The 23,973-nt window shown below is 47.6% G+C and overlaps 1 protein-coding gene across 2 annotated transcripts in view; it reads left to right on the top strand.

The window, feature by feature from the left end:
* Nucleotides 1–4,423: 4,423 nt before the first annotated feature.
* TFCP2L1 (transcription factor CP2 like 1) overlaps nt 4,424–23,973 on the top strand; it is a 70,418-nt gene continuing 50,868 nt past the window's right edge. The window contains exons 1-3 of one of the 2 annotated variants that reach the window (XM_077956851.1): nt 4,450–4,621; nt 5,229–5,258; nt 8,308–8,459. In XM_077956851.1, coding sequence (XP_077812977.1) covers nt 4,560–4,621; nt 5,229–5,258; nt 8,308–8,459 — 244 coding nt within the window. In that variant the 5' untranslated portion in view covers nt 4,450–4,559. Of the gene's footprint in view, nt 4,622–5,228; nt 5,259–8,307; nt 8,460–23,973 lie in introns of both variants that reach the window. The other variant, XM_015109909.3, reaches the window with a different exon arrangement.

Genomic DNA, 23,973 nt, shown 5'->3' on the forward strand with positions numbered 1-23,973 from the left:
GTCCCTCTCCAGGACTCAACTGAGCCGCTTTGCCCAAAGTGATGTCCCTTCCCTAGGGCAACCACATCTTTCCATGACTGGTCAAGGTGATGTATAGAGGCTTGAACCCCTGACCAAATTCTGGACAACTCGGAGTGCCAGCCTGGCCCCGGAGCTTACATAGGATCCACCGAGGCCACACAGCTTAACTCTGTCCTCTGCTCACTGCTTGTCCCGTTCAGAGCTGCTGATCCCAAGATAAACTGTGATAAACACTGTGATAAACATGTGTGCACTCGCTTTCCCTCTGGCTAAATCCCACCCTCTACCTTGGCCATCCTTCAACTTCTATTCATGCCTCAAAACCATCGGCCTGGCGCGGTGGCTCATGCCTGTAATCCCAGCACTTTGGGAGGCCGAGGCGGGTGGATCACCTGAGGTTGGGAGTTCAAGACCAGCCTGACCAACGTAGAGAAACCCTGTCTCTACTAAAAATACAAAATTAGCTGGGCGTGGTAGCACATGCCTATAATCCCAGCTACTAGGGAGGCTGAGGCAGGAGAATCGCTTGAACCTGGGAGGCAGAGGTTATGGTGAACCGAAATCACACCATTGCACTCCAGCCTGGGCAAAAAGAGCGAAACTCCGTCTCCAAAACAACAACAACAACAACAACAAAAAACCATCTTCTCAGACGTGAAGCCCCCAGTCTTCATCGTGACAACTTCCAAGAGCAGCTGGGAATCCCTTGCGGAGCTGCTAAGGGGGTGACTCCTGAGTACTCAGCGGACCCCTTTTTGCTGTCTCTGCAGGAACCCTGGGGTGATCCTGGGAGTAGAGGACATCTGGTCACAGCACCTTTGCCTAGTGTGGGGTGAAGAAAGGAATGCTGGGCCTTAAGACAGGAATGGATGAGAGCCAGAGTATGATTGTTGAATTTACAGGCCTGGCCTCAGATCCCAGCTGTGGCCTCCCAAGCCTGTTTCTTCAATGGGAAGGTCAGATGATGTTTCTACTTCTCCGTGTCGGGAGATGACAGTGCATGGCTCCGGGTCTGGTGCACAGTAAAAATCAATGGGAATTGTGAACATTCGTAAAATAAAAAGGAACTGGCCGGCCACCCCCTGCACATCTGCCTCCTCCTCCTCAGCAGACTGGAAGCCCCAGGGGTCCAGACTAGGCCTAATGGTGCCCTGTAACACCCAAGAGTCATGGGCAGAAATATGCACTTTTGTTCACACAGTGTGACTCAAATGCTGTCTCTGTAGGCATTGCTGAATTCTACCCTCCCATAGCTAAAAGCCTACAAAGAGAGAGAAGGTAGGCAGTGACCCAAAATACACAGAGTCATACTTAGGTCATGAGAGCCATCATCCCTGAGAAGCTAAACCCACCTGAACCTAAGCTTGACCACAACCATGGAATGAGGCCTTATTATTCCCATAGCAAAACCCAGATCCAAAGGGCCCAGTGTATCATTTTTCCATTTGCATGAAACAAACCAGCCCACAACTTAGTGGCGTAAGGCCACAGCCACCCATTTGCTCACAAGCCTGCATTGTGGGCAGGGCTTGGGCGGGCGGGGCTTGCCTCAGTTCTATGAGGTGTGGTTGGAGGCAATCTACTGGGGCATCTTAGATGGGCTCTGCTGGGTGGCTGGAGGGATTGGAGGCTGGCCAGGTCTCCCTCTCCAATAGGGCATTTGGACTCTACCTGGTGGCTCAGAGCTCCGGGAGAGTTCAGAGAAGCTGCCTATCATGCCTGTAATCCCAGCACTTTGGGAGACTGAGATGGGTGGATCACCTGAAGGTCACGAGACCAGCCTGGCCAACATGCTGAAACCCCGTCTCTAATTAAAATACAAAAAATTAGCTGGGTGTGGCGGCAGGCACCTGTAATCCCAGCTACTCAGGAGGCTGAGGCAGGAATATCGCTTGAACCCAAGAGGCAGAGCTTGCAGTGAGCTGAGATCCTGCCATTGCACTCCAGCCTGGGCAACAAGAAACTTCGCCTCAAAAAAAAAAAAAAAAAAAAAAAAAAAGAAAAAGAGAAGCTGCCTAGGGGCCAGCCCAGAAGGGAACAGTATTACTTCCTCTGCATTCTATGGTTAAAGTAAGTCGCAGGCTCAGCCCAGGCGAAAGGGGGAGGAGAAGGAAACAGACACCACCTCTTGATGGGAGAAGCAGCATGAGGTCAGTTTACTCCACCAAAGGTCACATATTCAGATGGAGCTAAGTAGTAAACCCAGGTCTGAGCCATCTAATAATATTGACTGCCCTTCCTCCAGGCTTCTGCAGGAGCGTCTACTGTGGGGGAGACCTCCCTCCATCTCCACAGATTGCTTTCACTTCCACTCACCCATCCATCAGGAGACAGCACTTCACGCTGGAGCCTCTTCGGAGCTCCAGAGACGTCCTCTGTGTTCCCAGGGCAGCCTCTGCGTCCCTGATCACACTGTACTGTCACTGCTGCTTACCCATGGGCCTCTCCTGTTAGAACTCAAGGATGAGTCCAGCAAAGGACATGCTCTTTCCAGACCACCCCAGAGTGCCTCCCATTTAAACAATGGGTTTGGCATGGACCCTGATGGGGGGAGGTTTGTTGTGGGGGTTGGTGTTCAGGATGTTTCTTTGGAAGCTCCCATAAGAGTAACCCCTGGGCAAGGAACTGGAAGGAAGCAGGAGGGAGACCCTGAGCAGTACACAGGTCTTGTGACAGCTTCGACTGTCTTCATGGGGAGTCCTGGGGCTAAAATACCCCATCAGCACTGTCCCAAATCGGGCAGAGATGGCCAGGCTTTTATACTCCTGCTGGGATAGTCCCTGGGATGTGGGCTATCCCAGGAGGGACATGACTGCTGGAGGGCAAGGCTGCTCTCTGAGCAGGGGCAGTTCCTGGAGAAGCCGATGGCTGGGGGACTGTCTGCTGACAGCACCACCTGTAGCCAGGGAAATATTCCCATTCTCCTAACAGGGCAGAACAGTGGGGAGGTGGCAGTCATTGAGGGCTGCACGGAGGAAGTGGTTTGCCAGTTGTGACCTGTGGCTGGAGGGAGGGGGGCAGGAACAGCAGAGGGAGGGAGGGTTTTACCCACATCCATGCTTGGGGAGCGGGGAGTTCTGGACCCAGGTCCCCAAGGGATGTCATTTGACTGCATTAATAGTCAGGGACGGAATCCCCATCTCCTCTGTGCCAGGTGCTGTGCCATGTACTGGAGGACCAGATAGCACCTGGATGTCCACTCCCTCCTAATGGCCCTCCACGCCACCCCATGACCCACTGTCTACACTGCTGCCAAAAAGGCAAATCATACATGTGACTCCTCTGCTTAAAACACAGAATAAAATCCTAGCTCCTTGTCCTGGCCTGCCAGGCCCTCTGATCTCCCCCGCCCTCCTCACCTCTCCTCCTAAGCTCCCCAGGACCAGCCATGCCAAGGTCTTCCTCAAGGCTTTGGCAGTCACTGTTGCCAAGGGGGTGGGGAACTATGCTTGGAACTATTTTTCTCTAGGTGTTGTTCAGACAGCTTCCTCTGCATCCATCAGGTCTCAGCTCAATGTCACCTCCTCCAGGAAGCCTTCTCCGATTACTCTTTCGGTGCATTCCTTTTTTTATTTTCATGTTTACTCAACAAGTATTTATCTTAACTATGTCCCATGCACCCTTCTATGCAGTGCAGGTAACGGGGTGTTAAGAGAGCCAGGCCCTGTCCTCTTGGAGCTTACAGTCTAATGGGAAAGACAATCAGTACACAAGTAAAAATAAAATTTAAAAAAATGTCGGCCTGGCTCAGTGACTCACGCCTGTAATCCCAGCACTTTGGGAGGCCGAGGTGGGCGGATCACCTGAGGTCAGGAGTTCGAGACCAGCCTGGCCAACATGGCGAAACCCCGTCCCTACTAACAATAAAAAAATTAGCCGGACGTGATGGGGGGGCGCTTGTAATCCCAGCTGCTCGGGAGGCTGAAGCAGGAGAATCGCTTGAACCTAGGAGCCGAGGTTGCAGTGAGCCCCGAGATCGCGCCACTGCACTCCAGCCTGGGTGGCAGAGTGAGACCCTGTCTCAAAAAAAAAAAAAAAAAAAAAAAAAGCCATGATTTCAGAGCGTCTGAAGTGCTATGAAAACACAAGAGCAAGGAAAGGAGACAGAGAAAGCCTAGGCTGGAAATCTCGGAGCCGCTCTGGAGACTGGCCTTGGGCGTAGAGTGGGGAGCAGAGGGTAGAGGGGCCGCGTGGGGCGGGTTGGCGGCGGCAAGGGTCACCTGAGCCCCACATCGGGGGTTGGGGGAGAGCGCCCAGGCGGCCCTAGGTCCCTGTGGTCCGGCCGCCCCGGAGGCGCGCTCGTTCGCCGGAAAGGCACGCGCGCGTGTCGGCCAGGTGCGGCGGCCGCGGGGAGCCGCCCTCCCGGCCGAGGTTTCTGGGGGGCGGGTCCCGCCGCGGTCCCGCCCCTGGGCCGCCCATAAATGCGCCCAGCCGGCCGGCACCACGGGTTCGGAGCGCGAAGCAGCCCGTGGGAGCTCCGCGCGCCCCGCGTCTGTGCTCGCTGCCGCGCCCAGGTGGGCGCGCTGGGAGCTCCAGCCATGCTCTTCTGGCACACGCAGCCCGAGCATTACAACCAGCACAACTCCGGCAGCTACCTGCGGTAAGGGCCGCACGCCGTCTCCGCGGGGCTCGGGCCGGGCCGGCGGGCCGGGCGGCGTTGGACGTCCAGGGGCGGAGAGAGGGCGCCCCTGCTGGGTCCTAGCCTCCCTGCTGTCTGCCCTCTGGGGACCGAGAGACCCGCCCAGCGTCCCGCCTAGGGACTGACAGACGGACGCCGGCGGGACCCGACGTGCGGAGTTGGGGGCCCTCCGGGGAGGCGGGCGCGCAGAGCCCTATGCCTGCGAGGGCTCCTCCCCGACGGCGGAGAGGGTGCAGGGCGCGCACCTGCCGGCCCGCCGCCTCCCCTGGCCCATCCACCTCCCGCGGCCCTCCTCTCTCCGCGCGTATCGGAGTAGAGGAAACTTCCTGTCAGCAACCTGGTGCCCGGCCCGGGGAAGTTCATCCCCTGCTCTTTGCCCGTCTCCGCCGGGGCCCCTCTCCCAGCCTTGCGCCTTCTGCAGTGCCCTTGGTCGGACCAGGTGCGGGCGGCGGCCTGGGGCGGCGCGCTCGGAGGGGCAGGCCGCTCCGCTCCCCGCGGTAGTCTTGCGCGTGTTCGCCCGAGGCCCGCGTGGTTATTGCCCATGATGGAAATCTTTCTTCTTCTGCAGGGATTTGAGTAGTGCCCTTCGGAGGGGAAAGTAAGTCCTGCGTGTTTTGCACGGTTCCCCACAACCCCCTCTTAGCAGTAGGACCCCGTGTGCTCTGTCTGCCGGAGGATTGTTTTTCCCTGTTCTGCTGCTGGCCGGGACTAATGGGCAGTCATTTCACTTTGTGAACTCGCCTGAACCAGCTTTAGCCTGTCCTTATTTCCATCCTAGTCACAGTTTATGAAATGTGCCTAATTTAACCCAAAAGGCATTTGATATGGGCTCAGGGAAAATGAATTATGAGGCCGAAGGAGTCACAGGCATTGACAGTCCCCATACCAGAGCTACATTTAGTGCTAGTTTTGGCCCCAAGAAGTTCCCACTTAGTTCTCAAAACGTTATTTGTAATTCCTGGCTGCTGGTAGGTATTTGCCCTCCCTGAAGACATCCGTTTTCCTGGAGGCGGGGGAATGATTGGGTTTAGGGGACGTATCTGCTGTTTTTATTCATGGGCCAAAGTAGTTGGAGATGGCAAAGTTCTGGAGCCTTAAAGGCTGGCAGCCACCCATGCTCTGGGGGATGTTGGAAGCCCAGGAGGAGATGTTAATCACCCACAGATTAAGTGTCCATTCACTTACAAGAAATGCTACAATGGAATACATTTTTACTGAAGTTTTAGTTGTAGCTTTGCCTGAATTTTAATTTGCAGCCATTAAGTATGTTGCCATATCTTAACAATGAGTTCGAAGGTGACCCTGAGTTGAAGGTGAGTGTGCTTAAAACTTCTAGATACCTGCAATGTCATCACCCCGTTAGGGAACAGTTCTCCCTTGCCTGGGAGGTACAGTTCTGACGTCCGCTACCAAGATGGAAATTTGTCCCGAGTCGCTCAGATACCTTTTAGGATTTGGTGAAAGGAGGAGGGTGAGCATTGGGAGTGGGTGGTGCTGCAAAGCCATATTGGCTTCTGGGGTCATCGGGGGACCGTGGATAAAGAAGTCGGTGCTCTATTTTTATTTCACTTCTTGGAAGCTGGGAGTTTTTCCCTCAGTGAGGGCCCAGGTGGGGGTTTGTGCATATGTCCTTGGTTCCCCTGACTCTAGAGAGGGAGGGTCTTGTCCTTTTCCTTGCGGTTTTTGTATTTTATTTTTGGTCATCTCGTCACTTGGCAGAACTTCTGCAAGCTGTCTGACCTCACCAGGGTAGAGGCCTTTACTCCCTTCCCCTTTTCTGTTTGATGTTCTCGTGACTTTTATTCCTTGGCAAATAAGGATGCCAGGCTTGAAACAAGTTACTGTTGAGCGATGGTTCTTAACTTCCTCCGCCCTCCCGCCCCTTTTTAAAAAATTTAAAGGCAGCAGTCCATGGATTATTAACTTGACATGGTCTGGGCAAACATGAAATTATGCAATCCTCAGTGTTCCTAGAGAACCACCCGGGCTGGGAGCGTGCCCTGCCCTGACAAAAGGAAGACGCCCTGTGGGGGAAGCCGAGACGGCCTTGCACCCTTATTTTTCAGTAGTGGATAGTGACAGGGGAGGCCCACACAGGGCAGGTTTTCCAGGTGTGTGCTCAATGCCAGGCTTTTTCTTCTGAAAATTGATTAGATGTTGATAGAGTGTGTGCTGGGTTTGTGTTGTAGAGACGCTGGTTTATGATGTGCGAGGAACAGATTGTACCAGTGACTCTGTTTATACAGACAAGTGGGGTCAGGTAATTGGATTCCTAGTCAGGGACCCACGAAGGGAAGAGGGTTATCAAGATAAGAGCATTGGTACTTTTTTGGCACCTGTTTCTGTGCTGCTCATAATTGAGAGGCCTTAAACAAGCCTTGCCTGCCTTGTAGGTCATTCATGTTCTCAAGGAATTCTTTGTCCTTTGATTTTTAAAATGCTAGGTTTTTTGTTTCTTTTTCCTTTTTTTTTTTTTTTTTTTCAAGAGATGGTGGGTTCTCACTATGTTGCCCAGACTGGTCTCAAACCCCTGGCTTCAAGCAGTCTTCTCACCTCAGCGTCACAAAGTACTGGGATTTCCGGCATGAGCCACCGTGCCTGGCCTAAAAAATACATCCAGAAACAAGTTCCTCACTAAGTCGCAGGATGATGACTTCATTTTTTTTTTTTTTAATGTGGGGAGTTTTGTTAAGAGGTGGAGGAAGAGAAACTTAAAGCAAGGATTTCAAGATTTCCCACTTGGATAAGAAAACATACTGGGCCGGGCACGGTGGCTCACACCTGTAATCCCTGTACTTTGTGAGGCCAAGGTGGGTGGATCACCTGAGGTCAGGAGTTCGCGACTAACCTGACCAACATGGTGAAACCCCATCTCTACTAAAAATACAAAAATTAGCCAGGCGTGGTGGCTCATGCCTGTAATCCCAGCTACTTGGGAGGCTTGAACCTGGGAGGTGGAGGTTATAGTGAGTCGAGATTGTGCCACTGCACTCCAGCCTGGACAACAAGAGTGAAACTCCGTCCACCACCCCCCACCCTGCCGCCAAAAAAAAAACAAAAAAAAAAAACCATACACACACAGACTTGAAGCCAAGGTCCTTCCTTCCTTCCTGTTTGCCTTTTGGACAGATTAGAATGACCCTGAAAACAGTGTCCGGTTGTCCTCTCTTTAGAAGGGATGGAGGAATGTCTCAACCTGGGTACTCAGAGCAAAGGAGTGATTTGTTCATTTGCATAGTTTATAGAACCTGGAGGACAGGGTTGTATTGCTATGAGAAGTGGCCAGTTAATGGAATTGTTGATTAAAAAATGAAAACGTTTGTGTAGATTTTTATTCTAAAAGTGAAACCTTATGAGTGATCGCTTGTGGATAGAAACCAAATAAATGGAACTTTGCCCTTTTACCTCCTTGGTGGGCTGATTGAATCAGTGTTTTGGGGGGTCATTGAGTGAAATTAGAGTCATGAAGGAGTGGGTTCCTCTGTTTTAAAGCATCTGGAGTGTGCAAGGGTTGCAGGAGTGCAGCCAGCACCCTGCGTGCGATGTGCATGCTGTGTCGCCCTGGGTCCTGGTGGTCCAGCTTCGCCCTGGCTCTGCAGGAGCCCCCTGGGGCTCTGTTCCTGACCTCTGCTTCCTGTGTGTTGCAGTGATGTGCTCGCTCTGCCCATCTTCAAGCAGGAGGAGCCCCAGCTGTCCCCTGAGAACGAGGCCCGCCTGCCACCCCTGCAGTACGTGTTGTGTGCTGCCACGTCCCCAGCCGTGAAGCTGCATGAAGAGACGCTGACCTACCTCAACCAAGGTAGTGGCCGGAGGCCCGGGCCCAGTGGAACCCGGAAGCGGTGGGGAGTTGATGTGAAAGGCCCACTTGGGCCTTGTGACTTTGTTACGGTGGGTGAGGTGGGGCTCGGGAAAGAGAACAGGTGCAGGTTCAGATTCCACTTCCCAGCTGCGTGACCCCTCCAGCCCCAGTGTCCTCATCTGAAAAATGGAAACATCAGATACCTTACGTGGGTAACAGGGTAGCACTCTGCATTCCTCCTGGAGCCCCTCCATGGAGCAGGTGCTCAGAGACTGGTAGCATTATTACTGCCTCCCTTCCCTCCCCTCCCCTCCCCTTCCCTTTTTGAGACAGGGTCTTGCTCTGTGGCCCAGGCTGGCATGAAGTGGCATGATCATGGCTCACAGCACCCTTGACCTCCTCAACCCGAGTGACTCTCCCATCTCAACTTCCCGAGTAGCTGGGATCACAGGTGTAGGCCACCATGCCCAGCTAATTTTTAAATTTTTTTTGTAGAGCTGCGGGGGGTCTCACCATGTTGCCCAGACTGGTCTCTAACTCCTGGGCTCAAGTGATCCACCTGCCTGGGCCTCCCAAAGTGCTGGGATTATAGGCCTAAGGCACTGCTCCTGGATATGTTGTGACTATTTATTGTGACCATGATCATGTCCTTTGAAGGCATAGACTGAGTACGGTCAGCATCCCAGGTCCTGGAGCCGCACCTGGCAGTGGTGGGACGGCTGGCCTGTGTCCTACGCAGCACTGGAGCAGGGTTCCATCCGTGCTAGACAAAAGCCCTCTGGCGATGGAGACAAGCTCCCTCACCATGTCCCGAGAGAAGCGGGCTTTGGAGTTTGAATTCCAGCTCTGGCACTTCCTGGCTCTGTGACTTGGAGATACCTCTTCTTTTTCTCTGAGCCTCAGGGTTTTCATGGGCAAAACAAGAAGTATAATTTTGCGGAGTTAGAAGAACGAAGGTCTGTGAGGTGCCTGGAATGATAGTGGTTGTTCAGTTGCTGGTTCCCTTTTTCAGAACACGTGGGCGAGTGTCCTGATGGATGGTGTTTTTGTGATTCTCTCATGATTATGAGTATGCGTTTTTTGCACTTTCTTTCTGGGTCATCTCATGACCACCCTGGCGTTATGTGGATTCGTCACCTTCCACTTTATCTTCTGTTGTGTGTGTGCCCCAGACATGAAACCGTTCTGGCCACCCACCCAGGCATCCAGCAAGGATGAGCAAAGGACTGTGTCTCTGCTCCACCCCTGACTGGTGTGATACCCCTCTACTTTCAATGGGCAGAGCAGACGAGCAGAGGAACGCTGGTTTCTGTGGGGTCACAGGGAATTGCGGGGGAGCTGCAGTGTCGTAGCAGTTTGTCTTACATGTGCAGCTTCCTCTCTGCGAACTTTGATTCCTCGATTTGGGGAGCCAGCCAGGGTGGAAGTCCAACGTGGTCATCGGGCTCTCTGCTTACTGCTGAACTTGCCAGCTTCTGGGCCAAGAAACTAGCTCAGAAGCAGCCGCTGGCTGGGTCTGTCTCCCTCTGAGTAGAGGTACCCCCTCTCATTGTGGAGGGGCCGCCGTGGAAGGTGATGCTGTATCCGCGGGGGCAGCTCTGCTGGCCTCAGTGGGTCTTGCTCAGCCAAGCTCCCTCAGCTCTAGAGCTTCCTGCTCAGGCCCTGAGACCTGTGCACCATCTGCAGCAGACGGTGGCCATGGTTGGTGGGTGGTGTGGCCGAGTGTGCGTGTGTGCTGTTGTGTGGAAAGGTTTCTGCTCTATGCCTTTCACTTTCATGGAAGGTCAAGTGCTACCAACTGGTTACGCACCTTTGAGCACTTTCTTTCCTCTTTGGGCCTCTGTGTTTTTTTTTTTTTTTTTTTTTTTTGGCTTAAATTTAGCAGGGAAAAATGAGATGTTTATAGCATCCGTTGAGCTTTGATGTGGTTCTTCTTGTTGGCTACGTCCTGTGGTGCTGAGGAGTGGCTCCAAGGTCTGAGGTCTTGGTCCTGGACCAAGATATTGGGTGTCTGTCCATGCCCTGGCCCCTGCTCTAGTTGGTAAGGCCATTAGCTGAGTTCCTTACCTTTCCTCCACCCCTTCCAACTCCTTTTTTTTTTTTGAGACAGAGTCTTGCTCTGTCTCCCAGGCTGGAGTGCGATGACACGATCTCAGCTCACTGCAACCTCCGCCTCCCCGGTTCAAGTGATTCTCCTGCTTCAGCCTTCCAAGTAGCTGGGATTACAGGCATGCGCCACCACACCCGGCTAATTTTTGTATTTTTAGTAGAGATGGGGTTTCACCATGTTGGCCAGGCTGGTTTCGAACTCCTGATCTCAGGTGATCCACCCGCCTCAGCCTCCCAAAATGCTCGGATTACAGGCGTGAGAGCCACCATGCCTGGCCTACTAGGTTTTTTTAAAAAGAGTTTTAGGCCGGGCACGGTGGCTCACGCCTGTAATCCCAGCACTTTGGGAGGCTGAGACTGGCGGATCACGAGGTCAGGAGATCGAGACCATCCTGGCTAACACGGTGAAACCTCGTCTCTACCAAAAATACAAAAAATTAGCCGGGCGCGGTGGCGGGTGCCTGTAGTCCAGCTACTCAGGAGGCTGAGGCAGGAGAATGGCGTGAACCCGGGAGGCGGAGCTTGCAGTGAGCCGAGATCGCGCCACTGCACTCCAGCCTGGGGCACAGAGAGAGACTCCGCCTCAAAAAAAAAAAAAAAAAAAAAAAGTTTTAAAAGTTGATCCTCTCATAGATCAGTTAAAAGAGAGAAAAAGGAGTTACCCCTGTGGTCTCATCATCTTATGTTAATTTGGTATATTTAGATATTTTTAAAATTATATTTTGTAGGTTATTGAAATAATCTACTTTATAGAAAGTTTGAATAATTTGGAAAAGCAAAAGGAAGAAAATTAAAACAAAATTAAAATCCCCTCTAATTTCACCAGAAACCACTGCTAACCTTATTTCTACATGTTTGTGTATATATCTTTCTGCTACAGACATTTATCCTTTTTTTCATTTACTATATTTGTCAGCCTTCTCATGTCATTGAAAATGATTTGAGGACTTACATTTTTGTAATGACTGCATAGTATTACATTGTATATTTCTATGACTTTAACCTGTTTCCTTTTATGGCCACTTAGTTTCCAGTTAGAAATTAAATACTGCAATGATGAACAACATCCTTGTATATAAATCTTCCTGTGAAATGTTGATGATTTATGTATTTTAAAAATAAATACTTAAGAAGTAGAATTTCTGGATCAAAGGGTTTGAACATTGAGGCTTTTGATGCGTATCACCAAATTGCCTTCTCAGAAGAATGTACCAATTTATGTGCCAGCCAGCAGTATACATTTTATTGTCTCTTTTCCAATATTGGTTATTGTTTTTTGTCATCTGATTAGTGACACATGGAATTTAATACTAAACTAGCATTTCTTTTCTTTTTTGAGCTGGGGTCTGGCTTGGTTTCCCAGGCTGGACTCAAATTTCTGAGCTCCAGTCATCCTCCCTCCTCAGCTTCCTGAGTAGCTGGGATTAAAGGTGTGTACCACCACCACCCCGGCCTTAAATTAGCATTTCTGTGATTGTTAATGCAGTTAGATATTTTGAAATACATTTATTGATCTTCTTAATTTGTTTGTTATATTCCCGTCCTTTGCACATTTCTCTGTTTGGGTGTTTATGTCTTACGGATAAGAGCATAGTATTTATGAAGAATACCAACCTTTTAGCTGCCATTTTTTGCAAGTATTTTTCTCTGATGGTTGCAGGCCATTTAACTTTTATTGTGTGATAACTATATTTATGCTGTAAGGTATATGTTGTGATTTTTTTTTTCTGTAGAAATTGATTTTAAATGTCTATAGTCAAATCTTTCATTCTTTGAAAATAAACTTTTCTTTTATGCTTAAAAGAAAATGCCTGCTGATCCCAAAATCACTTAGCCGAGTAGTTTTCTGAATTTCATTGAGAGGTGTCTAAATTTTAACACTTACTGAAATGCATTTGGAATTTATGATGTGATATGAAGATCTGAGTTTGTTTATTTTCTAGTTATTGCCCGACTTTTCCTACCTTTATCTCACAAATTTAAAAACATCAATTCTGAAACATTTTTTGTTGGCTTTTTTTTTTTTTTTTTTTTTTTTTTTTTTTGAGACAGGGTCTGGTTCTGTCACCCAGGCTGGAGTGCAGTGGCTCCATCTCAGCTCACTGCAGCCTCTGCCTCCCGGGCTCAAGGAATCCCCCCGCCTCAGCCTCCTGAGTAGCTGGGACTACAGGCATGCGCCACCACACCAGGCTAATTTTTGTAATTTTGGTAGAGATGGGGTTTCCCAGATGATGTTTCCCAGGCTGGTCTTGAACTCCTGGGCTCAAGCAGTCCTTCCACCTTGGCTTCTCCAAGTGCTGGGACACTTGTGAAACATTGAAAAACCCATCATCCTCAGCAAACTAACACAGGAACAGAAAATGAAACTCCACATGCTCTCACTCATAAGTGGGAGTTGAACAATTGAGAATATATGGGCACAGGGAGGGGAGATCACATACTGAGGCCTGTCGGGTGCTGGGGGGCAAGGGGAGGAGGGATAGCATTAGGAGAAATACCTAATGTAGGTTATGGGTTGATGGGTGCAGCAAACCACCATGGCACATGTATACCTATGTCACAAACCTACACGTTCTGCACATGTAACCCAGAACTTAAGTATAATTAAAAATATATATATACTGGCCGGGCGCGGTGGCTCAAGCCTGTAATCCCAGCACTTTGGGAGGCCGAGATGGGCGGATCACGAGGTCAGGAGATCGAGACCACCCTGGCTAACACGGCGAAACCCCGTCTCCACTAAAAAATACAAAAAAAACTAGCCGGGCGAGGTGGCGGGCGCCTGTAGTCCCAGCTACTCGGGAGGCTGAGGCAGGAGAATGGCGTAAACCCGGGAGGCGGAGCTTGCAGTGAGCTGAGATCCGGCCACTGCACTCCAGCCTGGGTGACAGAGCGAGACTCCGTCTCCAAAAAAAAAAAAAAAATAAATAAATATATATATATTCTAAATTGGAAGGCAAGCAACACGCAGACTTGTCCTGTGCTGCTGATGTTCTTGCCGAATTCCTCATTAAACTAATTTTTGTAGCTTAGAAATATGTTTTTCTGTGTCAGAGAGGTTCCTTTCATTATTCTTTTTTTTTTTTTTTTGAGACGGAGTCTCGCTCTGTCGCCCAGGCTGGAGTGCAGTGGCCGGATCCCAGCTCACTGCAAGCTCCGCCTCCCGGGTTCACGTCATTCTCCTGCCTCAGCCTCACGAGTAGCTGGGACTACAGGCGCCGCCACCTCGCCCGGCTAGTTTTTTGTATTTTTTAGTAGAGACGGGGTTTCACCGTGTTCGCTCAGGATGGTCTCGATCTCTTGACCTCGTGATCCGCCTGTCTCGGCCTCCCAAAGTGCTGGGATTACAGGCTTGAGCCACCGCGCCCGGCCTCATTATTCTTTTTAGCCACTCCCAATAATTTATTCTTACAGAGGGTTACAACCATTAAGACTTCCTTCTCGGCTGAGTGTGGTGGCTCATGCCTGTAATCCTAGCACTTTGGGAGGCTGAGGCTGTTGGATCATCTTAGGTCAGGAGTTCAAGACCAGCCTGGCCAACGTGATGAAACCCTATCTTTACTAAAAATACAAAAATTAGCTGGATGTGATGGTGGGCACCTGTAATCCCAGCTACTTGGGAGGCTGAGGCAGGATAATTGCTTGAACCCAGAGGGCAGCGGTTGCAGTGAGCTGACTGCACTGCACTCTAGCTTGTGTGATAGAGCGAGACTCTGTCTCAAAAAAAAAAAAAAAGACTTCTATAATTTTTCTTAAAAAAAATGGATGAGATTATATGCTTTATGCAGTTGTTTCTTGCTTTTATTAAATACTGTTCTTGTAATAATGTTTTCCATTATTATTATTATTATTATTATTATTTTTGTTTTGAGACTGAGTCTCGCTCTGCCTCCCAGGCTGGGGTGCAGTGGCCGGATCTCAGCTTACTGCAAGCTCCGCCTCCCGGGTTTACGCCATTCTCCTGCCTCAGCCTCCCGAGTAGCTGGGACTACAGGCGCCCGCCATCTCGCCCGGCTAGTTTTTTGTATTTTTTAGTAGAGATGGGGTTTCACCGAGTTAGCCAGGATGGTCTCGATCTCCTGACCTCGTGATTCGCCCGTCTCAGCCTCCCAAAGTGCTGGGATTACAGGCTTGAGCCACCGCGCCCGGCCTGTTTTCCATTATTATTAAAAGTATCCTAAACATGTAAAATGTCTACATGTTATTTCACTATTTCCTTTTGTTATTTAGGGCAGAATATTGTCATAACTGCTGGAAAAAATACACAACATAATTGTTTTAGTGTCTGCCTCCCGTAATAGAATGGAAGTTCTATAGGGCTGAGCCATGGATTAAATAATTTTTTTTTTTTTTTTTGAGACAGGGTCTTACTCTTTCACCCAGGCTGAATGCAGTGGCACAGTCATGGCTCACTGCAGCCTCCACCTCCTGGAACAATTAGTCCTCCTGCCTCAGCCTCTCAAGTAGCTGGGACAAACATGGGCTACCACGCCCAGCTAATTTTTCTATTTTTTTTAGAGACAAGATCCCACTATGTTGCCCAGGCTGGTCTCAAACTTCTGAGCTCAAGCAATCCTCTTTGACCTCCCAAAGTGTTGGGATTACAGGCATGAGCCACCGTCTGGCCCCTAAAATTGTAAAGTACAGGCTGAAGAATACCCCTTTTCCTAAATACTTGGGATTGAAAGTATTTTGGATTTTGGATTTTCTCGGATTTTCGGATTTTCTCGGATTTTCGGATATTCGCATATCCATATGAGGTGTTTTGAGGCTTTGACCCACATCTAAACACAAAATTCACTTATGTTTCATATATACTTTAGGCACATAGCATTGAAGGTAATTTTATACAATATTTTAAATACTTTTGTTTATTAAACAAAGCTTGTGTCCATTGAGTCATCAGAAAAGATGGTCCCAGCCACCCATGTGGACAACATGTGGGGTCACATCAGGACTCAAAAAGTTTCAGGTTTGGGGCTTTTGGATTAGGGATGCTCAACCTGTATCCTCAGTATTAAGCTGTGGGTGCCTTGAGAGTATAGTAGGTGCTCTGTAAATATTTAGAAACTCTAAAAATAGGTGTGATTTTATCCCCCCCAGTCAGTAATGCCGCACTAGATATCTTTTTCAGCGTACCTCATTTAAGTAGCCTATTCTACATCATATGACCAAAAGGCATTGATACAATTGGCTTGTTTTTTTCTTTTTTTTTTTTGAGACGAAGTCTCACTGTGTTGCCCAGGCTGGAGTACAGTGGCACGATCTCGACTCACTGCAACTTCCGCCTTCCGGGTTCAAACGATTCTCCTGCCTCAGCCTCCTGAGTAGCTGGAATGGTGCCCACTACCACACCGGGCTGATTTTTGTGTTTTTAAATAGAGACTGGGGGCCAGGCTGGTCGTGAGCTCCTGACTTCAGTTGGTCCGCCTGCCTTGGCCTCCCAAGATAAAATTCTTAAACAGTAGTTTTGACACATCAGTCAAGACATTTTTGAAAGCCTGCTGTTAAGTGTTTATAAGGCTTTATGGTAGTTATTGCATTATTCTTGTGAAGCCATCACAGGTCCTCTCCTCTTCCTTGTAATGATGTGTTTAAAGTTCTCTGAAAACATGGAAAAGATGCTATAGGCGTAAATCAAAAAGTCACTTAAACCACTGGATGCCCATTTCTCAGTGCAGTGTCAAACCAATGCCTTGAGGACATGTGGCTTGGACATGTGTGTTTCATAGGGATGTCCTATCGCCAAGCCCAGTGGCTGGTTTTAGATATATGGTAAAAATGATTTGAAAAACGAAGTCTGTCCTCTTCCTCTGAAAAAGTCCTTCCAAGGGGCGGATAGAGAGTTGAATAGAGGTTTGCAAACTTCCAGATAACCTCCTCTTTGTCAGTGACCAAAGGTCATTGTAGACAGATCTTCCTGAAGGCTGGAGCCTGAGGGAAGGGATGATGAGGGTGTGGAGGGATGAGAAGGGATGTGGAGGAGGAGGAGTCCGGGAGAGCAGAGAAGAGAGCACCCCAGGCAATCTGCGTAGGGATTTCTGGCTTTGAGATAAGAAATAACATTGCAAGAATGACTTGCGGTGGGGAATGCTTTGATATTTTCCATCAAAACAACTCGAGTCTTAAGTATAGTAATGAATTTTCATAATATGCTTACTTTCGTTCATTCATGGAGTAAAATTTCCTGTTGGTTGGAGGAGGATGGTGGCTTGGTGAGAAGAGAGAAAAGCCACGTGCAAAGGCAAGCATGGGGGTGCAGTTGAACACAATGTCTATCCCAGGAATCCTAAGTGGTTCAGGATGACAAGGGTTTCAAACACAAGGGGAAATAGGACTGATATGGCTGGAGAGGTAGACCAAATATCTGACCTAGAACTCTACCTGTCTTGGTTAGGCCAAACTATCTGGCAACCATCTGGGCAAGTCTGTTAACCTTTCTTTACCTCCAATTCCTTACCTATAAGATGGGGGAAGTAAACTCCCTACAAAGTAGGTGCTGCTATGTGGGTAAAATGAGCTATTGCATGTAGACCACTGAAATGCCGGGCACATAGCAAGCACTCACGTGTCACCCATTGTTATTAATAAAGAGGAAACATCTCACCAGTCCTGTTTTGGAAGTTAACAAGGTCATCGAGTTGGGACTTTGATAACTTTTGCTGATTTTTATCCCTTCTTTTCCCAATTCAAAGATTAATACAGGGTTGGCTCTAAAGCTGAGAACTGCATCTCTTAGAGTTGAATGGCGGTAGCTTTGGGAAGGCCTGCTTCACTTTTCCATTCATTCTTCACCCGCTGTACAGCCACATGGTGGACATAACCCTGAGGAGAATTTCCTGTGCAAGGTGTTGAAATACCATTTTAGAAATAAAGATCTCTTGGCCGGGCGCGGTGGCTCACGCCTGTAATCCCAGCACTTTGGGAGGCTGAGGCGGGTAGATCACGAGGTCAGGAGATTGAGACCATCCTGGCTAACACGGTGAAACCCCGTCTCTACGAAAAAAATACAAAAAATTAGCTGGGCATGGTGGCGGGTGCCTGTAGTCCCACCTACTCTGGAGGCTGAGGCAGGAGAATGGTGTGAACCCGGGAGGCGGAGCTTGCAGTGAGCTGAGATCGCACCACTGCACTCCAGCCTGGGGGACAGAGCGAGACTCCGTCTCAAAAAAAAAAAAAAAGAGAAAAAAGAAATAAAAGATCTCAAAACGCACTGAACTCTTAAATGCCGTAAGCTGTCATGTTAAGGAGGATTTGTATTACCTGGTAGGTGAGAACCTCAGGCTTTAGGGTGGTACTTCTTTGTTAGCACTTGAGAATTTGGAAAGCACTTTCTGATATTCCCTTCTGAGTTATTCCCGCAAGATGCGTTGTTCCCATCTTACAGATGACCACCTGAGAGGTGAAATCAGGCTCCCCTCCTATATCCCGTAAGTTTGAAAGCCAGGGGAGTGATTGAACTGGGATGCAATAAGAAAGGGAGTTCTGGAAGGGGAAGCACCTGTTTTTTCTGGCTGATATTTCTTGGAATTCCTGCAGGCAGGATTCTAGGCTAGGCACTTCGGTGCAGGGACTCTGCCACTTGGTACTCCTGATGCAGTTCTGAGGGGGAGGGTGGATGAAGCTTTGTCGGGGGAAGGAATGGAGTGGGGAGAAAATGCCTCCTTGGAGAGGAAAAAAACATCCATTATCAGTTGCTCCTACCCTACCCCAACCCTCCTGTTTTCCACCCACAGCAACCCCAGGGAGGGAGATAAGAGCTCCAGGGGAAGGTCCTGTCTTCCCTGCCCCTAGAACCAAACAGATTTGCAGTTCTGTCTTTTTGACCAGCTTCTGCTCCAGGGAAATCACTTGATCCTTTGGAGCCCGAGTTTCCTCATTTATGAAACCAGGACAGTTTCACTTTGTGGGTTTCAGTTTGTGGGTTACATGAATAACAAATGTCTGGCAAACAATAAGTAGCCAGTTATATTTTTCCTTCTTACCAATTATATCAGTGACTTTGATTTAAGGAATGAGGCAAAGGATTAGTTATTTTGTTTATTATCTTTTCTCCATAGCTGAAGTTTTCTTTCCAGATTAAATTTTAGCCTGAAGTTTGGAAATATAAGCTGAATAAACCAAATGACTCTAAAATATATTACTTAAAAAAATGTTTTCCCCTTATTTTTTCCTGAGTATAAAGTAGTATTCTTTATTCCCGAGTATAAATATTTATTCCTGAGTATAAATAAGTATTCTTATTATAAAATAGAACAGCCAAACCATATCTACTCTAGAAAATGCGCAATAGTCCTGCCTTTTAGATTTTTCTTAGTCATACCTTAACCCATATATATCTACTTCCATAGACAAACATGCACATAACCTTATATATGTTCCCAAGTGTACCTTTTGCTTTTTAAGAGAATTGGGATCATATTATATTCACTGTTTGACAACTTGCTTTTTTTTGTTTTTGTTTTTATTTTGAGACAGAGTCTCGCTCTGTCTCCCAGGCTGGAGTGCAGTGGCGTGATCTCGGCTCAGGTTCACGCCATTTTCCTGCCTCAGCCTCCCGAGTAGCTGGGACTACAGGCGCTGGCCACCATGCCTGGTTAATTTTAATTTTAGTTTTTTGTATTTTTAGTAGAGACAGGTTTTCACCGTGTTAGCCAGGATTGTCTCGATCTCCTGACCTCATGATCCGCCCACCTTGGCCTCCCAAAGTGAGCCACCGCGCCTGGTCTCAACTTGCTTTTTTAAAAAAAAAAAAAAATTGTGTGTTTTAGAGACAGAGTCTCACTCTGTTGCCCAGGCTGGAGTGTGGTGACACAGTCATAGCTCACCGCGGCCTGGAGCTTTTGGGCTCAAGCAGTTTTCCCCTCCTCAGCCTCCTAAAGTGTTGGGATTATAAGTATGAGCCACTGTGTCCTGCTACTTTTTTTTTTTCCCCCAAACAAAATATCTTCAATGTCTTTCCACGTGGGTACATTAAAAAATATAATAAGCAAAATCTGATCTTTACTGGTTATACTACGATCATTGTATGTCTGTTGTATAGCTTGTTCTGTTGAGGAACATTAGGCTTGTTTCCATTGTTTTCATAGTTATAACCCAGTGCTCTAGTAATCCATGAACATCTATGTATATCTTTGTGTTTCAGCGGGAGTGAAAATAGCTCTAGGATACACACCTAGAAATAGAATTGCCAGCACGACGTTTTGGGAGATACTGCCATATTGCCTTCCAGTGAAGTGGTGCCAGTTTGTACTTTGTGAACAATAACTATCTGAATACTTGTTTATTTTCTCCTCCCTTATCTTTTTCCAATCGCTACCACACCTGAAATATAAACTTGAGGGCAGAGAACTTGGTCATCTTGTTCACTGCGAGGCCTAGCCCAGTGTCTAGCGTACATAACTTCTTTAAATGACTGAAGAAAGTCAGTTTTCTTTACCTTTGCCAACACTGTTTACCCTTTGGTAACTGGTGGGGAAAATATAGGGTCTTCTTCTTTTAATTCTCCTTTCCTCAGTGATGTTAAATATTATTTTTTCATTTTATTATTCTTTTTACCTTTCATGTGATTTACCCATTTTTCTAGTGAGATTTTCATCCTTATTTATTTGTAAGACCTCCTTGTATATTTGGGATAGTATAATATGCACTGGAAATATTTTCCCACTTTTTCATTCATTTCATTCCTTTTTAAATTAGTTTATTTCTTTTACTTTTTTTTTTTTTTTTTGAGATGGAGTCTTGCTCTGTCGCCTAGGGTGGAGTGCAGTGGTGTGATCTCTGCTCACTGCAACCTCTGCCTCCCAGGTTCAAGTGATTCTCCTGCTTCAACCTCCCAAGTAGCTGAGATTACAGGTGTCTACTACCACGCCCGGCTAATTTTTGTATTTTTAGTAGAGTCAGGGTTTTGCCATGTTGGCCAGGCTGATCTTGAACTCCTGAACTCAAGTGACCCACCGCAGCCTCCCAAAGTGCTGGGATTACAGGCATGAGCCACCACGCCAGGCCTCTTTTACATAATTTTTGCTGTTTGTTTTTAATTTATAGAGACAGGGTGTTGGCCAGGGTGGTCTACAACTATTGGCCTCAAGCAATCTTCCTGCCCCAGCCTCCCAAAGTGCTGGGAGTATAGGCACGAGCCACTGCACCTGGCCCATAATAAAAGCTTTTTTTGGTGTTGTTTTGCCAGGGTCTCACCTCTGTCACCCAGGCTAGAGTGCAGTGGCGTGATTACAGCTCACTGCAGCCTCAACCTCCTGGGCTCAGATGATCCTCCCACCTTAGCCTCCCTAGTAGCTGGCACTACAAATGGCTGCCACCAAGCCTGGCTAATTTTTGTATTTTTGTAGAATTGGAATTCTGCCATGTTGCCCAGGCTGGTCTGGAACTCTTGGACTCAAGCCATCCACCCTGCCTCAGCCTCCCAAAGTGCTAGGATTACAGGTGTAAGCCACCGCGCCCAGCCATAAAAGTTTTTAAGATAAATTTTTATTATCGGGTTTATTGGACTTCACCTTAATTATTTTTGTGTTTCATGTCCCATTTAGAATATGCCTTCTTCACTTTAAGATTTTAATAATATCCATCCTTTTTTTTAATTAAAAAAAATCCTTTCCTTAATCGTTGATACTTTTACATTTATTATGGTGCATAAGGAATAAATTAAGGCTCCAACTCTGTTACTTTCTATATGGCCATCATCACATTGTCCCACAATAACTGACTGAATGTAGAACCTTGATATAGTGGAATAATATGCAGCCATAACAAGAGTGAAGGTCCTTTTGTATGGCCGTGAAAGGTGTCTAGTATGTGTTATTAAATTAAATACCTTTCCCTCATTCCCTCAAACGCCAGCCTGAATGGCACTCTTAATTAGCCTTTCGTAGAAACTGAGTGGCACATTGAAAGTGGTGAATGTTGGAGTTGGATATACCCAGCTCCCAATTCTGGTTCTTCTCTTCTTTCCCAAGCTACTGAACCTGTCAACTGCGTTTTCTGTAAAATAGATGTAGCACTGACCTCAGTATAGCCTGGAGAATTATATAATATTTTTGTTGTTTTTCTTGCCACATAAGGATACTTTATTTTGGCCATATAAAATTTAGACATGTTAGCCGAGCCTGGTGGTGCACGCCTGTAGTCCCAGCCACTCTGGAGGCTGAGGCAGGAGGATCGCTTGAGCCCAGGAGGTCGAGGCTGTAGTGAGCTGAGATCGTACCACTGCACTCTCCAGCCTGGGTAACAGTGAGACCCTGTTACTAAATAAATAAATAAATAAATGGGAAAGATACTATGGGCAAAACTTAAAAAAAAATTTATAAGTACATATAAAAATGTTTAATCGGCAAAGAATGTGGTAAACCACATGCAAAGGTTTAAAAGAAGAAAACAACAAAGAACAAATGCGTTCCAAAATGTCACCTCTCCATAGTTTGTGAATCTCAGGCTAAACTAATAAAAATACCAATAAATTAACAGGGGGTGTTTTTGTTTGTTTGTTTGTTTTAGAGAGGCAGGCACTTGCTGTGTCACCCAGGCTGCAGTGCAGTGCAGCCTTGAACTCCTGAGCTCAAGCAATCTTTAGCGTGGCTCACTTGTATATTTTATAGAGACAAGGTCTCCCGTGTTGCCCAGGTTGGTCTTGAACTCCTGCTTTGGCCTTCCACAGTACTGGGATTACAGATGTGTGCCACCATGCCTGGAATTCTTTGTTGTTTTAAAAACCAATCAGAATATATTAAAATACGTATGAGGTTACTTATACAGATTGCTTATCACAGCTTATAGCACATAGACATGATTTTTAGGTCCGGGCGTGGTGGCTCATGTCTGTAATCCCAGCACTTTGGGAGGCCAAGGCAGGTGCATCACTTGAGGTCAGGAGTTCGAGACCATCCTGGCTAACATGGTGAAACCCCATCTCTACTAAAAATACAAAAAATTAGCCAGATGTGTTGGCACATGCCTGTAGTCCCGGCTACTCGGGAGGCTGAGGCAGGAGAATGGCTTGTACCCGGGAGGCGGAGATTGCGGTGAGCTGAGATGGCACCACTGCACTCCAGCCTGGGTGACAGAGTGAGACTCTGTCTCAAAAAAAAAAAAAAGAAAAAGAAAAAGAAAAAAAAGATTTTTAATGTTTCATAGGTGTCTACATAGTCATGTCAAACTTTAATTATGTTTTAAATAGTAATGGGCCAATTAATTAAAACGTCCTACTCACATGATTGAATTCCAGATAGTCCAATTCCAGAATAATATGTTCTTAATAATCACATTGCTGGGTGTGGTGGTCATGCTACAGTACTAGCTACTTGGGAGGCTGAGACAGGAGGATCCCTTCAGCCCAGAGTTCAAGAGCAGCCTGGGCAACATTGCAAGACCCTATCCGTAAAATAATAAATAATGTGGTCGGGTGCTGTGCCGCATGCCTGTAATCCCAGGGCTTTGGGAGGCAGAGGCAGGTGGATTCATTGATCCCAGGAGTTCGAGACCAGCCTGGCCAACATGGTGAAACCCCATCTCTACTAAAAATACAAAAATTAACTGGGCGTGATGGCACGTGCCTGTAGTCCCAGCTAACGCTAGTTGGGAGGCTGAGGCAGGAGAATCTCATGAACATGGGAGGCGGAGATTGCAGTGAGCCAAGCTTATGCCACTGCACTCCAACTTGGGCAACAGAGCGAGACTCCATCTCAAAAAAATAAATAAATAAATAAAAATAAAAAAAAGAATTATATTAAAATCATCTATATATTGGAAATACTTGGAAGGAAAAAGAGTCAGCCAGAACATTTTCTGTCCAAGTTGAAGTGTGTCATAAAGCACAGACAGAAGGATTGGAGGCCCTGGCGAGTCACTCAGCAGCCGCTAGTACAGGTCCACCAGGGCAGGTCACCCTTTCACTGGGGATGTGGTAGACTTCGATTGAGAACAGATTAAAGCAAGTCCCTAAAATTTCATTTCATGACTTGATGACCCATCTGGAAAAACAGACACACAGTCACTCACTGAAGCATCAAAACCTTTCTAGTCCCAAGTGACTGCAGCTGCCTGCCTGGAACCCTGCTGGTGGCTGCCCCTAAACCAGACAGACACCTGCCGGTCAGGACGGACCATCAGTGGGGCTGGAGGAGAGGACCCTGGCTTAATAAACTTGACACTCTCACCTTGCTCCGGTCACTGCAGAAATAGGGTTATGATTTACATGGCACATTATGGAAAACCCACATTAATGGGCCAGGTACATCCAAGGCGCTCAGTAAGTGTTCCTTTTCTTCTGCCACTAACTCTGGCAATTTTCTGTGGATATTTAGAGGAGGAGAGAGAGAAGGAAGATCTGGGCTAGGAAGACCCACTTTGCTCTTAGTAAAATGGGCTCCTGAGTCAGGCTTCGGGGACCACT

Source organism: Macaca mulatta, chromosome 12, assembly GCF_049350105.2.
Source record: "Macaca mulatta isolate MMU2019108-1 chromosome 12, T2T-MMU8v2.0, whole genome shotgun sequence".
NCBI classification, from domain to species: Eukaryota; Metazoa; Chordata; class Mammalia; order Primates; family Cercopithecidae; genus Macaca; species Macaca mulatta.